Here is a 13,494-nt window from a genome sequence, read left to right on the forward strand (position 1 = left end):
CAACTCTGCACCCTCTGCCTGCCAGCCAGGGCCAGGAGCCATGAGCACTGCCAGGATCGGGAAGTCCCTACCGGCCACCCGAGGGCCAAGATCTGGCATGGGGAGAGCCAGCGGTGCCCCTCACTGAAGCATCATCAGCGTGGCCGTGGTGGCTCTCACTTCCAGAGACACCTTCGCTGTTGCTGTACCCCCCAGCGCTGCCTGCCCCCCGGGGGCGCGGACCCTCGGCCGGGCTGTTCGGGCCGGTCCCGCCCCGGGGGCGGGCGGCGGAGCACGTGGGGCCGCGCCGGGCCGGGCTGAGTCACTGCCCGCCCCGAGCCCCGCGGCGGAGCCGAGCCCAGCGGAGCCGAGCGCAGCGGAGCGGCTCGGGGGGGAGCGCACGGCGCGGCTCGGGACGCAACATGAGCGCGGCGAGGTTGTTTCGGGTGCTGCTCGCCGTGGCGGTGGCGTTCCCGCTGCTGCTGGTCGTGTCCGGTGAGTGCCGGGGGGACGGAGTGCCGGGGAGCAGGGCTGCCGGAGACCCGGGATCCCGGGGGTCTGGGGTGCCGGGGAACCAGGACTCAGGGGATGCGGGGTCCAGGGAAACCTGGGTGCCAGGCAGGCAGGCTGGAATGCTGTGGATCCGGAGCGGTGGGGATTTGGAGCGCAGGGTTGTCCGGTGTGCAGGGATTCCGGGGCGCAGAGCAGCCAGAGTGCAGAGGATCTGGAGTGCAGGGTTGCCTGGTGTGCAGGGGATCCGCGGTGCAGGAGAGGGTGAGTTTCAGGGGATCCAGAATACAGGGAAGCCCGGAATGCTGGGGATGTGGAGTGCAGGGACGCAGGGGCTGTCCGGGGTGTAGGGGGTGTGTGTAGGGGTTGTCTGGTGTGTAGGGAAACCCGAGATGCCAGGCATCCGCGGGGCCGGGGATCCGGGACGTGTAGCGAGAGGAGCTGGGGGGGGTGCAGGGTGAGTGGGTCCAGGCTGCGGTGCGGGTTGCAGGGCGCGCAGTGCGAGTGGGACAGCGTGCAGCCCCAGGGCTGCTGCTGCCGGAGCGGAGGATCTCGGGTCCACGGCCCCGTCCCTTCTTCCGAGGCGGGAGTCTCTCAGCCGGGCTGTCCTATGCTTTCAGGCTCAGATAACCGTGCTGGCAATGTAAACAGCGTCCCTGGGACTGCCTGGTACGCGCCCAGCTGGCCTGGCCAGGGCCACCCCGGGGAGTAGCAGCTTCATCATCACCCCGTGGGTCATGCCTGGGGCGCTTGGCTCCGAAAGGGATGGACGAGACCAGGGAAAAGGGGAGCAAAGCCTTAGCGCAGGCTCCGGGTCAGGGACAAAGGGCAGCAGGAGGGGGTGAGAAAGGCCTTGTTTATATTTGCTCTCCCTGGATGGCTGAGGTGCCCTTTTTGCCCTCCCAAGACCTGACTTCCCCCAGCCCCGCTGGGATGAGCTGTCCCAGTATTTGGAGGATGTTATTTTTGCTTCCCAGCCAGCCTGTGGGTTCATATAAGCAAACATTTCCAAAAGCGGTGGTTGATCTTTGTTGCCTTGGTTCCTGAGTGTTCAGCCTGTGACAGGTCTGTCCTTGACTGGAGAAAAATGTGTGTGTGGAGGATGGAGATGCTGAACAGCTCTGAAACCAGGCCTGAAAGAGCCCAGAAACAGGAGCATCCAAAACTGCTTGCTACAGTGGAAAAAGTGACCTGTGTGCCTCACTGCTAGGCAGGGGGCTGGCTACCAACACCCACTATGTAAGGGATTATTCCTGGGAGGGGATAAAGGGAGTCCAGTTACTTGCAATAACTGAAGTATAAAACTTGGACCCTTCCTGCCCCAACCCTGGGAGGAGACCTTGCTGCTTTGCTGCCATGTCACACCCCAGACACTCCCTTGCTGGAGGCAGCACTGATGCTGGGGAGCATCAGTGTTCCTTGACTCTCTGTGCCTGGGGAGCAGCCATGTCCCACTGTTGAGCAGAAGTAGCTCAGTCTGTGAGGCCTTTCCTGGCTGCTGGGAGAGATCCGTGGGATGGGGTAGATGGATATGCCCAAGACCTGCAGAGGGGTGGAGGGGTGTGGAGCAAAGGCATCCCCACTATCAGCAGGAGCCCTCTCCTCCCATGCTGTAGCTCATGGCAGCGCATTGATGGAGCATGAGGTCATGCAGAGCAGGCTGGGCAGCACAGGCAGTGATTTGAACTGGTGCCCAAGTTTTTCTGCCTCCTGAGGCTGGGCTGAGGGAGCTACAGCATCCTTATGGAAACCTCCACCTGATGCTGGCCTGCCTGCCGCCAGTGTGTACCCTACGCATGTGGAGTGTCAGGAAGAGTAGGATTAACTTGAAGGAGTCCTGCTATTAAAGGACTAATGAGTAGGAGCTCACTGAGTAGTGGCTTAGTCAAATGAGAACTGTGTTGTTTGGTGTTCGTCTGGGCAGTGAGCCCACAGCTTATCAACTTCCACCTTCTCCAGGTCATGCAGGCAGTGAAGGGTTATTCCTAGGTCTCCACCTGGGTTCAGCCCTTGTTCTGGCTTCTGCAGGGTAGCAGAGAAATGCCTGGCATCAAGGGATGTGCTGTCCTGTTTGACAAAGAGTTACTGAGGCTTTCAACCAGTCCTGTGGAAATCTGGTCTAGGTTTATGGAATGTTGCTGCCTTGCAGCTTTTAGGCAGAATAAATTGAGGGTGGGAGGAATTTCAGCCCAGCTTTTGCAATCTGATTCAGCCCAGCAATGCAGTGTAGAAGGTTGGAGGGTGCAGTGGGTTGACATAATTCACTTCCCTCCTCAACAGGACAGGGTGGGGAAGAGAAGGAAAAGATCCAGAGTGGGTCCTTCCCATGGGCTGCAGTTATTCATTAACTGCTCTGGTGTGGGTTCTTTCCATGAGATACAGCTCGTGAAGAAGAGACTGCTCCAGCCTGGAGTTGTCTGTGGGCTGCAGTGTGGATATCTGCTCCCCCGTGGTCCTCCACAGGCTTCAGGGAGACAAGTCTTCTCCATGGGCTGCAGTAGAATCCCTGCTCCTGGATCACTTCCTTTCCCTCCTTACTCTCTGCCGGGGGTGTTTGCAGGGCTGTTTCTCTCACATTTTTCTCACTCCTCTTCTACAGCTGCTGCACAATATTTTTTACTTTATCTTGCATACGTTATCACACAAGCCGTGCTGGTGATGGGCACCAGCTTTGAGCAGCAGAGAGTCTCTTTTGGCATTGGCTGCGACTGGCTGTCTCCAGCATGGGAGCAGCTCCTGTTGTCTTCTTGCTGAGCCACCTTTGCAGTCCCCTGCCACCACCACCTTGCCACAAAAACCCTACACCGTGGCAGATGCTGGAGATGGATGAACAGGCGGGGAAGATGGTGCAGCCCCACCAGCTCCCTGGGGGAACCTTCCTGTGAGCCAGGGCTGCCTTGTGGGAGCTGCTCAGAGAATGATGGAGGTCTGGCAGGCGTCCTGCAGAGATGGACCTTGTGCTTCCTCCTTGCCTGACTCCAGCATCTGGGAACTAAGGAATGCGAGCTCCCCCTACAATGATTTTTCTTTTTGGTGTTCTTACAAGTAAAAACTTACATTAGCAAAACCCAGCAACAGCACCAACCCCATTCCCTTGAATCATTCTGTCCTTCTCGTGCCTGAGCAGGCCCCAGCCTGGCGACTCACATTTCCCAGCCAAGTGTCAAAAATATTTAATGCACCAAAACCTGGGTTTCCCCTGCCTTCACTTTGTCATACACTGTCTGTTCAACCTCTTTTTTAATGTGCCAGCACAAGGCAGGTCCTTGCTGCTGGTTATGCTCCCAGTCTCAACCATTGCTTTTGAATGCCAGCAGCCCTGTGCAAGGTCCAGCAGCCTGTCCCTGCCAGGTGCTCCTTTCCCTGTGGGGTTTGCAGCAGACCAGTTCCTGCTGTTGAGCTGGGATGCCTTTGTGTTCATGGGGCTCTGGTGGATGGCTGCCTTAATGGCTTGCAGTGACACCTGGCTTTACTTCCAGGTGACTTCTGTGACGTGAACCACTGTCAGAATGGGGGCACCTGCCTGACTGGGATTAACGAGGCCCCCTTCTTCTGCATCTGCCCTGAGGGCTATGTTGGGATTGACTGCAATGAGACAGAGAAAGGTGAGGAGCTGACCCTTTTCCAGGTGCTCCCCTTGTTCTGGGCCTGCACCACTGACCCTGGTGTTCAGCCCTTCTGGTGGCTGATGGACACATAGAGCACAGATCTGAGTAGGGATATGGTGACGGGATGAACCTGGGGGGGAATGCAATGTCTGTGGGGAGTGGAAGCCCACTGGATGCTCTTATTTTCCACCTGTGCCTATATTATAGTTGCTTTTCCCCTTCCCCAGGGCCCTGCCACCCCAATCCTTGCCACAACAATGGTGAGTGCCAACTGGTTCCAAACCGGGGCGATGTCTTCACTGACTACATCTGCAAGTGCCCTGCGGGGTATGATGGGGTGCACTGCCAGAACAGTGAGTACAGCAGGGGGGCAAGCAGGGGAAGCTTGTCCTCTGGCAGCTTGGGGACCCCTGGGGTGACAACTAGGGGCTGTGTGCAGCTGTGACTGTGTGGGGCACCAGGCTTACAGGGATCATGGGCTGTTTTGGAGCTTGCAGGGTGTCGGGAAGGACCGTGGTGTGGGCACAGGTTATGTCTGAACCTTGCTCTGCATCTCTGGAGGGACTCGGTGTCTCAAGTGATAACACAAGGGGTGCCTCAAGGCTCGGCCTGCTCCATGCAGGTTCCCAGCCTTGATGTGACTCTGTCTCCTGGTGCACCTGCATGGCTGCCCTCTGTGGGGACACAGCATAGATGGATCCTTGGTTAGAGCTTCAACCTGTGCCACCCTCTCTTCAGGGACCCTGCCATGGCCCTTGTTCAGGGGATGCCTCCCCCTGTTCTTGTTGCACTGAATAAGGGGTCTTCTCTCTGGGACTGGTTTTGGATTACCTCCTGAGCTCCTCCTTTCTCTCTCCCAGACAAGAATGAGTGCTCCTCCCAGCCTTGCAAAAATGGAGGCACCTGCCTGGACCTGGATGGTGACTACACCTGCAAGTGCCCTTCTCCATTCTTGGGGAAGACCTGCCACAGCCGTAAGTCTTTGGCACCAGCTGTACTGAATTCCCTTTCCCTCCCGTTCCCTACTGTCTGTCCCTCATTGCCAGGAGGGATCTCACCAGTTGGTTTAGGGGATCTGGAGGGCAGCTGTGGCTATCCTTGTTGCCAGCAGGCCTGGTCCTAATGGAGGGAACATCTTCAGGAAGGTGCTGTCTCCTCTCTGGAGTGCCCCAGGAAAGTCCTTTCTCCTCTGTATCTCTGTGCTGTGAGGGGGATGGTGTGGTTTTGTCTGAGGGATGAGGAGGAGAGGACACCAGACCCTATGGCTGGCCTCCTTCTCCTGTTCTGCCTCCAAACAAGAAACAAATGACCCCTAGTTCTGCTCCCTGGTTACTGTCTCTCTTTGATCCTGATCTCCCCTCTGCCCCCAGGCTGTGCTGTTCTCCTGGGCATGGAAGGAGGAGCCATCTCTGATGCCCAGCTCTCAGCATCCTCTGTCTATTACGGCTTCCTTGGCCTCCAGCGCTGGGGGCCAGAGCTCGCCCGCCTCAACAACCACGGCATTGTCAATGCCTGGACCTCCAGCAACTACGACAAGAGCCCCTGGATCCAGGTACCTGCAACAGAACTGGCCTGCCAGCACAGAGAGCAGCCCAGCCACCATGGCTGGTCTTGCAGTGCTGCTGTTACGCGATTTCACTGCTCCTGGTGGCAAGTGTGGGGCTAAATTGCTGCATCAAGCTGCCACTCAGGGGTATCTTGGGACATAGCTGGAGGAGGGAATTCCATTGGACGAAGGAGGGATGTGGGTTGATGATCCCCCTTGCTCTGCTCACTTTGGGATGAAAGGCTGGAGGGTTGGAGGGCTTCCTCCCTAAGGGAGTTCCAGCGCCCTGGGCAGCCCCTTTCCTTGTCCCAATGCCCACTTTCCCACCCAGACTTGGTGACCCTGGTGGGTGCAAGGGCTGTGCAGCCCATCCTCACTGCACCCCACTCACTCTTCTCCCCCCCACAGGCCAACCTGCTGCGGAAGATGCGGCTGAGCGGGATCATCACGCAGGGCGCGCGCCGTGTGGGGCAGCAGGAGTTTGTCCGCGCCTACAAAGTTGCCTACAGCCTCGATGGGAGGGAGTTCACCTTCTTCAAGGATGAGAAAAAGGATGTAGACAAGGTGGGCTGCGATGCTCGGTGTAGGGGATGTCCCAGCTGCCCCCATCCAGTGGTGCTGTGGGCACTGAAGTGGCTGTGAGCTGCATCCCTGTGTGTGGGAAAGTGCTTTTCACCTGGGGCAAAGCTGCGTTGGGAACCGATGGGAACTCTCCTAGCAGTGAGATGGCACAGGCGGTTCCAGTGCCAAGCAATACTCCCTGCCTCTGTTTAATTGACCATAATAAGCATAACCAAAGAAGCAGCACTGACTGATTTAGGTCATTCAGATAGTATCTTTATCATTGACACGCTGTGGGAACTGGGCTTGGTCTGGGAGTGCTACTGAGCAGCTTGGGTAACTCGGTGTTGTATCTGCAGCAAGCACCAGCTGACAGTGTGTCTCTCAAAGTGGGAATACTTGTAGATTGCCACGCTCTCCACTTCAGTTCTTCATGGCAAGTGTCTCCTGCTGGCTTCCTGAGCATCCAGGGAATGGTTGGGAGTATCTGTTTTGCTTTAGAAAAAATAGAAAAATTCCTCTTGTTTCTGCAGCAGTGGAAAAAGTGCGTGAAAGGAAATTTGATTCTACTTATAATGTTAAAAAGGAAGAAGTGAGCCGCCTCTCTGCTTGTCATGATTTGAGGAGCATTGTGGTAATGGAGTGGGTGTTGCTGCATGTGTGGCTCTGTGGGGGTGAGGATGAAGCAGGGAATGTTGCAAAGCTCTATTGGGAGTGTTGGAGCTCCTCCAAGGTCCTGCACTGTTCCAGGGCACAAAAACAGAGCCCAGCTTCCCCCTCTGTGCTCTTTTGCCATTGGCAGTGCCGAGATCTGTCTGCTGGTCAAGGGATTTGCTGCAGGAGACTGTGGGAAAGCTGGGGCACTGAACCCTGGTCGCTGTTGCAGGTTTTTGAGGGGAACGTGGACTATGGCACCATGAGGACCAACATGTTCAACCCTCCCATCACGGCCCAGTTCATCCGCATCTACCCCGTGATGTGCCGCCGCGCCTGCACGCTGCGCTTCGAGCTCATCGGCTGCGAGATGAACGGTAAATGCCAGTGCTGTCCCCTCCCGGGGCTGCAGGGCAGGGGGTGACGTGCGGCAGGGCATCACCCCTTGGCCTGCTTCTGATCCCTCAGGAGGGGGGATTTGTCAGTGCTTGCTTTTCCTCACGCTGATGCCTGGGAATACCCAGGGGTGTGTTTGGGGAGCGCGAGCTGTTAATCCCATCGGCTCAGCCAGCTCGAGCTGCATTCTCACGCTGCTAACACCTTCCCAAGGCAGGAGTTTTTACTGTGCCCCCCCTCCTCGTCTGAGCTGTGAACCCCCTGCTTTTCCTGCTGGAGAGCTTGAAAAGCAGCAGAGGATCAAAGTCCTATGGGAAGTGTAAGGGATCATCAGCCTGAGCCCTTTGCCTGTGCCTCCTGCATTCCTGCCCTGCAGCACATCCCTGGGAACTGAGTGGGACTCGTGTGTCAGTGTGGGAGTGGGATGTTGTGGGGGCTTGGGTCCTGTCCTGCTGCTGTGTGGGTGTGGTCCTGTCCGTGCTTTTGGCTGGGGATATCTTTGTGTTGCTCTTTCCACATCCTTCTCTGCTTCCTGCCAACGCTTTCTGTATTCCTGGGCTGGGCTGGGCTGTGCTGTGGGGACATCCACTCATCCCTGCAGCAGGAGGCACTGTGAGCCAGGGAATGGCTGGGAGCTAAAAATCCCGGGAAAAGACCGCCCTGCTCATCTGCTGAGCATTTCCCTGCCTGGCCCTGCTGCCGCTCTGGGCAGTGGAATGAGAATGTGGGGATGGCTTCTGACAGGTTTGAGGGGTTTTGCTTGCAGGGGTGCTGTTGTCTCTTTCCTTTTCACTGCCTGTGTAAACTGTTGTGTTACAGTGTATTTCAACACGGCAGGTTGCTCGGAGCCTCTGGGCATGAAATCCCGCCTCATCTCCGACCAGCAGATCACAGCCTCCAGCGTCTTCAAGACCTGGGGCATAGATGCCTTTACCTGGCACCCTCACTATGCTCGTCTGGACATGACGGGCAAAACCAACGCCTGGACAGCCCTGAACAACGACCAGTCCGAGTGGCTGCAGGTGGGTCTCTGGTCTCTGTAACCTCATGTCTCCTCACCAGCTCCTCAGCTGTGCCTGGGGCCACCTCCTGTTTCAGGGTAGCTGGAACAGCTGGGTTTGTGTGACCAGAGCCTTGTTGTGGGTCGCAAAGTTCAGCAATGCTCTCCCCCCAGTTCAGCTGCCCTCTGACAGGGGCAAGTCAGGATGGGACCACAGCCACCGGTTTTAACAGCAGTCCTGGAACTCTGGGTCAGAATCAGCCCATAGGAACAAGGTGGTGTTGTATCTGCAGCTTCTTGTGGGGTGCATCAAGCCTGCAGCACCCCAGTTCTGTTTCACGCCCTGAGAAAATGCCATCCCAGCCTGGAGTGACCATCCCAACACACTCTGGCTGCCCAGAACACCGTGTTTCTGTTTTGCAGGAAAAAATCAGGCTTGCTTTTCTCTTCTCAGTCTGGAATAGAAACAAATAGTTTTGAAATTTCCTTCTCAGTTTCCCTTGCTCCCCTGTTTTTGTACTTTTCACATGATTCCATGACATAATAGGACAAAGCAGTTTAGATATTTGTCCCGCTTTTTATTTGGGAAATGATTAAAAGCAGCTGTCTCACAACTCTAAATAAACCAGCTTATCGAGACATTGGCTGATGACGGGGTCAGGATGACACGCTGAGTTGGGCTATTGCACCACAGGCTGTTTGTATATATGTGTATAGATTTACATGTACACTCAGGATTTATGTGTATTGTATCGCTGGAATTGCCCTCTATGAGCATGAAAACAGAGCTAAATTAATGAGGCTTTCAGCTCCTTTGGTGGTTTACCCTGTAATGTGCCAGCAGCAGTAAACACAGTGTGGCAGAGTAAAGAGAATAGAAACTGTCTCGCTTAGAACACAAATGTCAGATTGTGTTGAGCTGCATATTTTCTCAGCCAGAATTACTTTCCAGTGGAAATGCATTTCCTCTGTGAATCCTGTATTTTTTTTTTGAGTTGAGATTTTTTGCTGTCCTTCCCACACTGGTGTTTCTGGCACAAAATGTGGAGGTGGCAGGGGTGGGTAAGGGAGCTGAGATGAGTTTGTGCCCACTTCTGGTTGCTTTGAGTGATGCTGTGAGTGTTGAAGGATCAAATATTTCTCAGTCATGTTTTATGATTTGTCTGGCAGTGGCATGGGGGTCAAGTGGTGTTTTCTCCATTCTTCACCCCTGAGGGCCAACTCTTCCTGGCTGCCTCTGGAGCATGAAGGGTGCTGTAGGGTGGGAGCACTGCTCCTGCAAGGAGATGTGATGAGCCTTGTCTCTGCCAGATTGACCTTCGGGACCAGAAGAAGGTGACAGGCATCATCACACAAGGAGCCCGTGACTTTGGGCACATCCAGTATGTGGCAGCTTACAAGGTGGCCTACAGTGACAACGGCACATCCTGGACCCTGTACCGGGATGCCCAGACAAACAGCACCAAGGTAGGTGTGGGGAGGGCAGGGTGATTTCCCAGCGGGGGCTGAGGTCACAGAATCACAAAAATATGCTGAGTTGGAAGGTACCCACAAAGGTCATTGAGTCCAACTCCCTGCCCTGCACAGAGCACCTCAAGAGTCACACCATGTGCCTGAGAGTGTTGTCCAAAGGCTCCTTGAACTCTGTCAGTCGGTGCTGTGACCGCTGCCCTGGGGTCCTGGCAGCACTAATAACCCACCTTTCTCCTCTAGATCTTCCATGGCAACAGTGACAACTACTCACACAAGAAGAACGTGTTCGACGTGCCCTTCTACGCCCGCTATGTGCGCATCCTGCCTGTGGCCTGGAACAACCGCATCACCCTGCGCGTGGAGCTGCTGGGCTGCGATGAGTAGGCACGGGGAAGAAGGACGGGGCTGCTCTTCCCCGCTGCCCAGCCTGCACCCTGCCTGCCCCTGCCCACTCCTGCTCTGACCTCACACCCCCCTCTCCATGTCCCCACACTCAGGAGGCGGCCAAGAGGGCTCCCCTGCCCCGCGGTGGTGCTGGGGCTGCAGCACTGCACTTTACGGGGCCCTTGCTGGTGGGACATGGGGATGGCTCCTGCCCTCTTGCTGCTCCAGCCAGGGCTGAGACCCCCTCCTGCAACTGGGGCTTTCCTGGGGACACCATCCTGCAAATGAGGCCTTGCTGGGCGGCCCTGTCCTGCAACCAGGGCTTGGCTTTATCTTCTCAGCTAAGCCTGGGGACAAATTTTCTCCTTCTTGCTTCTGCTTCTAGCAGAAAGGCTACAGCCTGTGGCAATCCCTTGCCTGAGCTGTGTCTTGGGGCTCAGCCGTTTTCAGGGTCTTAAGGCAGGCTCCTCTGGCTTGCAGCCTCCAATGTCCCTCCTGCTCCCTGCTTGTCTGCAAGCAGGGGCTGTGAAAATCCTCTGATAAATCTCAGCTGTTGTCCCCTGCCCATTTTGCCAGGCCCTGAGTCTCCTTCCCTGTGATGTCAGCACCACATAGTGCGAGTGGAGTGATGAGACAGCTCCTGTCAAGAGGCACCAGATCCCCACTGATGGTGGCTCTACCTGCTGGGTACTCTGGGAGGCACCACAGTGGGCATTTTGACAGGCACTGCCCATTCCCCTTCCTGGGATGCCAGCTCCAGCAGCCTCCCAGTCTCAGCATTGCCATCATCCCCAGTTTACTGCAGTTTGGTGTGCCTGGCTGTCCCTAGTCCTCAGAGCCCAGTGGTGACCAGGGGGACTACGATCTGGTAGTAGGGAGAGTTGGTGTGTAGCCAGAAGGATGCGAAAAAAAGATGGGAAAGGTGGTGATTAAACCACCCAAATTCAGGGGGCAGGGAGCCGTGCCATGACCCTTTTTGTAACCTGATTTTTTTCCCTTTACATGGGGTGGAGGGGAGCCTCTTGCAATGCTCCAGCCCTCGGGATTAGCAGTAGGAGATGAGTGAGTCCCAGGTGGGAGCACGGGCAGGCTGCCCTGGGCTGGCCGCAATGCTTCCCCTGCCTGCTGGGATGTGAAGCAGCCGTGGGGCTGGGCTGGCAGTGGGTTTGCTTTGGCAAGGGCTGAGGGAGCCCAAGTGGGATGGCAGTGATGGCCCCACTCTGGGGTGTCTCTGACAGTATTAAAACCAGCTGAAACTTTTGGGGGTGTTGGCTTGTCTGATCTGTGCCTCCCCAAGGCCATCTCCCAATGCCTGGCTGGTCCAGTGATCCTCCAGGATTCCCTCTGAGCCCCTTAACTCCTCCACCCTTGGGGGATGGCCAGCTGCTGTGCTGGCCCTACACCTCTCCTGCCTTCACAGACCCTCCTAGCTCCCTTCCCTGCCTGAAAAACAGGGTATCTCAGGGCTTTGTGTGCATCTTTCCCACCGTCTCCACCCTGTCGCAGCTGCTGGAGACTGCTCGCAGCTGGCCAGGCGCGGTGGAATGGGACTTGGGGAGGGGAAGCCTCTATCAGCACCCACACCCTGTGTCTCCTCCTTTGGCTTTGATCCTGGAGCAAATCCCCCAGCTTGGAGCTAGATCGGCTCTTACACCCAAGCATGCTCCCAGGGCTGGAGGGAGCTGTGAATTTTGCAAGAGCTGCCTGTGGGGATGTTCCCAACAGAGCCCTCTTGGGGAGGGCTGGGGCATGGATGCTGCTGGAGCAGGATCTGCCTGCACTGAGGGTGTGATCCCATGTAGGGAGGGGGCATTGTGGTGAACAGGACAGAGGAGCTTTGCTCATGTCCAGAATCTGCCACACTGGGCAGGGACCCCTGAAGTTGGCATGAATAGCCAAGCGTCATCTGTGTCTTACCACAGCTCTCTGTCCCTGCAGCTCTGGACAATCTTCCTGCTCCTCCCTGTGGCCAGCAGTGCCCTGCTCAGCCAGGCATCTCCTCCTGGGGCCTTGCCTATGGGCGGTGGGCTCTTGCCTTGCCCTGGGGGTGCCAGCTGTGGGCATCAGAGGAGCTGGGGATCTGCTTGCGAAGACTGGGCTGAATTCATTTTGGCTGTGGCTGCAGCTGCTTGGTGACAAATAGCAGCCACAGATAGAGACAGGGACAGGGGGGACAGTCTGCCCAGTTCACCTCCAGACATGCCACCCTTATCATCGGGAAGCTGAGGCAGAGATAAGAGCAGTTCGCTTTGAGTCCAGCCAAGACAGCCATGAGGCAGGGATATGGCAGAGGCTCCATGAGGAGGGTGATGGGAACAGATGCTGCACATCAGAGCGGGGGAAGCATCCTCAACCCCCTGCTGCTGCTCCCCCTGCCCATTGCTACCCCCCAAGCAAGCCCCACTGACCGATTCTGGGCCCCTCCCAGCCTTGTGGCATTTCCTTCATCCCCCAGAACCCCAGGATGGGGGGATTGGGAGAGCCAGAGTGCCCTCCTTGCCATGCACAGCCCCTCAGGGCCTGTCCCTATCCCTCGGATGCTCTTCCCGGACGTGGCTGGGTTGCTGGGACAGCAGGAAGGCCGGGATGGCCAGCAGGCTGTGGCACCCTGCTGACTGCTGCCAGCTGCTGGCAGCTGGTTGCTCAGGAAGCAGCCGTCGGGGAGAGCATCCTCTCACCACCACCCGGAAAGCCCAGCACAGATGACAAGATCCTCCATCCCACCAGGAATGTGAGTGTTCCTGCTGGAATCATCCTGTGCAAGCACCATTTCATGGACAAATCTCTGGTGAGGCCACAGCAGAGCTGTCAGGCGCTGGCTTTGAGGTGGGGAAGATGGGGATGACACTTTTATGGCTCCCATTCAGCCAAATGCTCAGCCAGCCCTAAACATGTGCTCCCAGGTCAGAGCTTCCCTGACCCTGCACAGCTTTGCTCAACCTGAAACCTGTGGTCACACCCAGGTACATCTCTGGGAATAGAAAACACAAAGAGGATGAGAGATGGGAAGGAATAAGGGAGATCCCTTCTTCCTCAGGGTCTGCTGGTGGCCAGATCCTTCCTCATGCCTCTGCTCCCTAGGAGGAGATGGAGAAATTGTCAGCCACAACCAGACAAGAGTGGCCTAAGGTGAGGCAGGCGCTGTTACTGAAAAGAGGTGCCAGAAAGCATCTCTGTCCCCTTCCCTGCTGCTGCTCCCCTGCTCAGGCCGGGCAGAGAGAGGATGGCTGCTGGCAGGTGCTGTGGCACAGGCAGTGCAGGACACTGTGGGGCTTGTTCCTCGGTTCTGGAACAATGGGATAGCCATGCCAGGGAGCAGCGTGCCCCAACAGGGCTGTCCGTTTTCTGCACAGCCCGGGGGTGGAGGGAACCATCCCAATTGC

The 13,494-nt window shown here is 56.7% G+C and overlaps 1 protein-coding gene across 2 annotated transcripts; it reads left to right on the forward strand.

The window, feature by feature from the left end:
* The first annotated feature begins 254 nt into the window (after positions 1 to 254).
* Positions 255 to 11,371, forward strand: MFGE8 (milk fat globule EGF and factor V/VIII domain containing). Of its 2 annotated transcripts, none has more exons than XM_084213619.1 (10): positions 255 to 474; positions 3,969 to 4,094; positions 4,325 to 4,450; positions 4,958 to 5,071; positions 5,468 to 5,649; positions 6,052 to 6,207; positions 7,091 to 7,235; positions 8,074 to 8,276; positions 9,566 to 9,721; positions 9,968 to 11,371. In XM_084213619.1, exons 1-10 carry the CDS (start codon positions 402 to 404, stop codon positions 10,109 to 10,111), a joined length of 1,425 nt encoding a protein of 474 aa, XP_084069745.1. In that variant the 5' UTR covers positions 255 to 401; the 3' UTR covers positions 10,112 to 11,371. The 2 variants fall into 2 exon arrangements, with proteins under 2 accessions (XP_084069745.1, XP_084069746.1); XM_084213620.1 differs by having other exon boundaries at positions 261 to 474; positions 8,092 to 8,276.
* The last annotated feature ends 2,123 nt before the right edge of the window (positions 11,372 to 13,494 follow it).

Source organism: Fringilla coelebs, assembly GCF_963513975.1.
Source record: "Fringilla coelebs genome assembly, chromosome: 12".
Taxonomy (NCBI): domain Eukaryota; kingdom Metazoa; phylum Chordata; class Aves; order Passeriformes; family Fringillidae; genus Fringilla; species Fringilla coelebs.

Excerpts from the sequence above, each read along its gene's own strand:
- MFGE8 (XM_084213619.1), top strand. The coding sequence starts at position 402 with ATGAGCGCGGCGAGGTTGTTTCGGGTGCTGCTCGCCGTGGCGGTGGCG. Across the intron at positions 4,451-4,957 it reads TGGGGTGCACTGCCAGAACA|ACAAGAATGAGTGCTCCTCC; the intron begins GTGAGTACAGCA and ends TCTCTCTCCCAG. Across the intron at positions 5,072-5,467 it reads GGGGAAGACCTGCCACAGCC|GCTGTGCTGTTCTCCTGGGC; the intron begins GTAAGTCTTTGG and ends CTCTGCCCCCAG.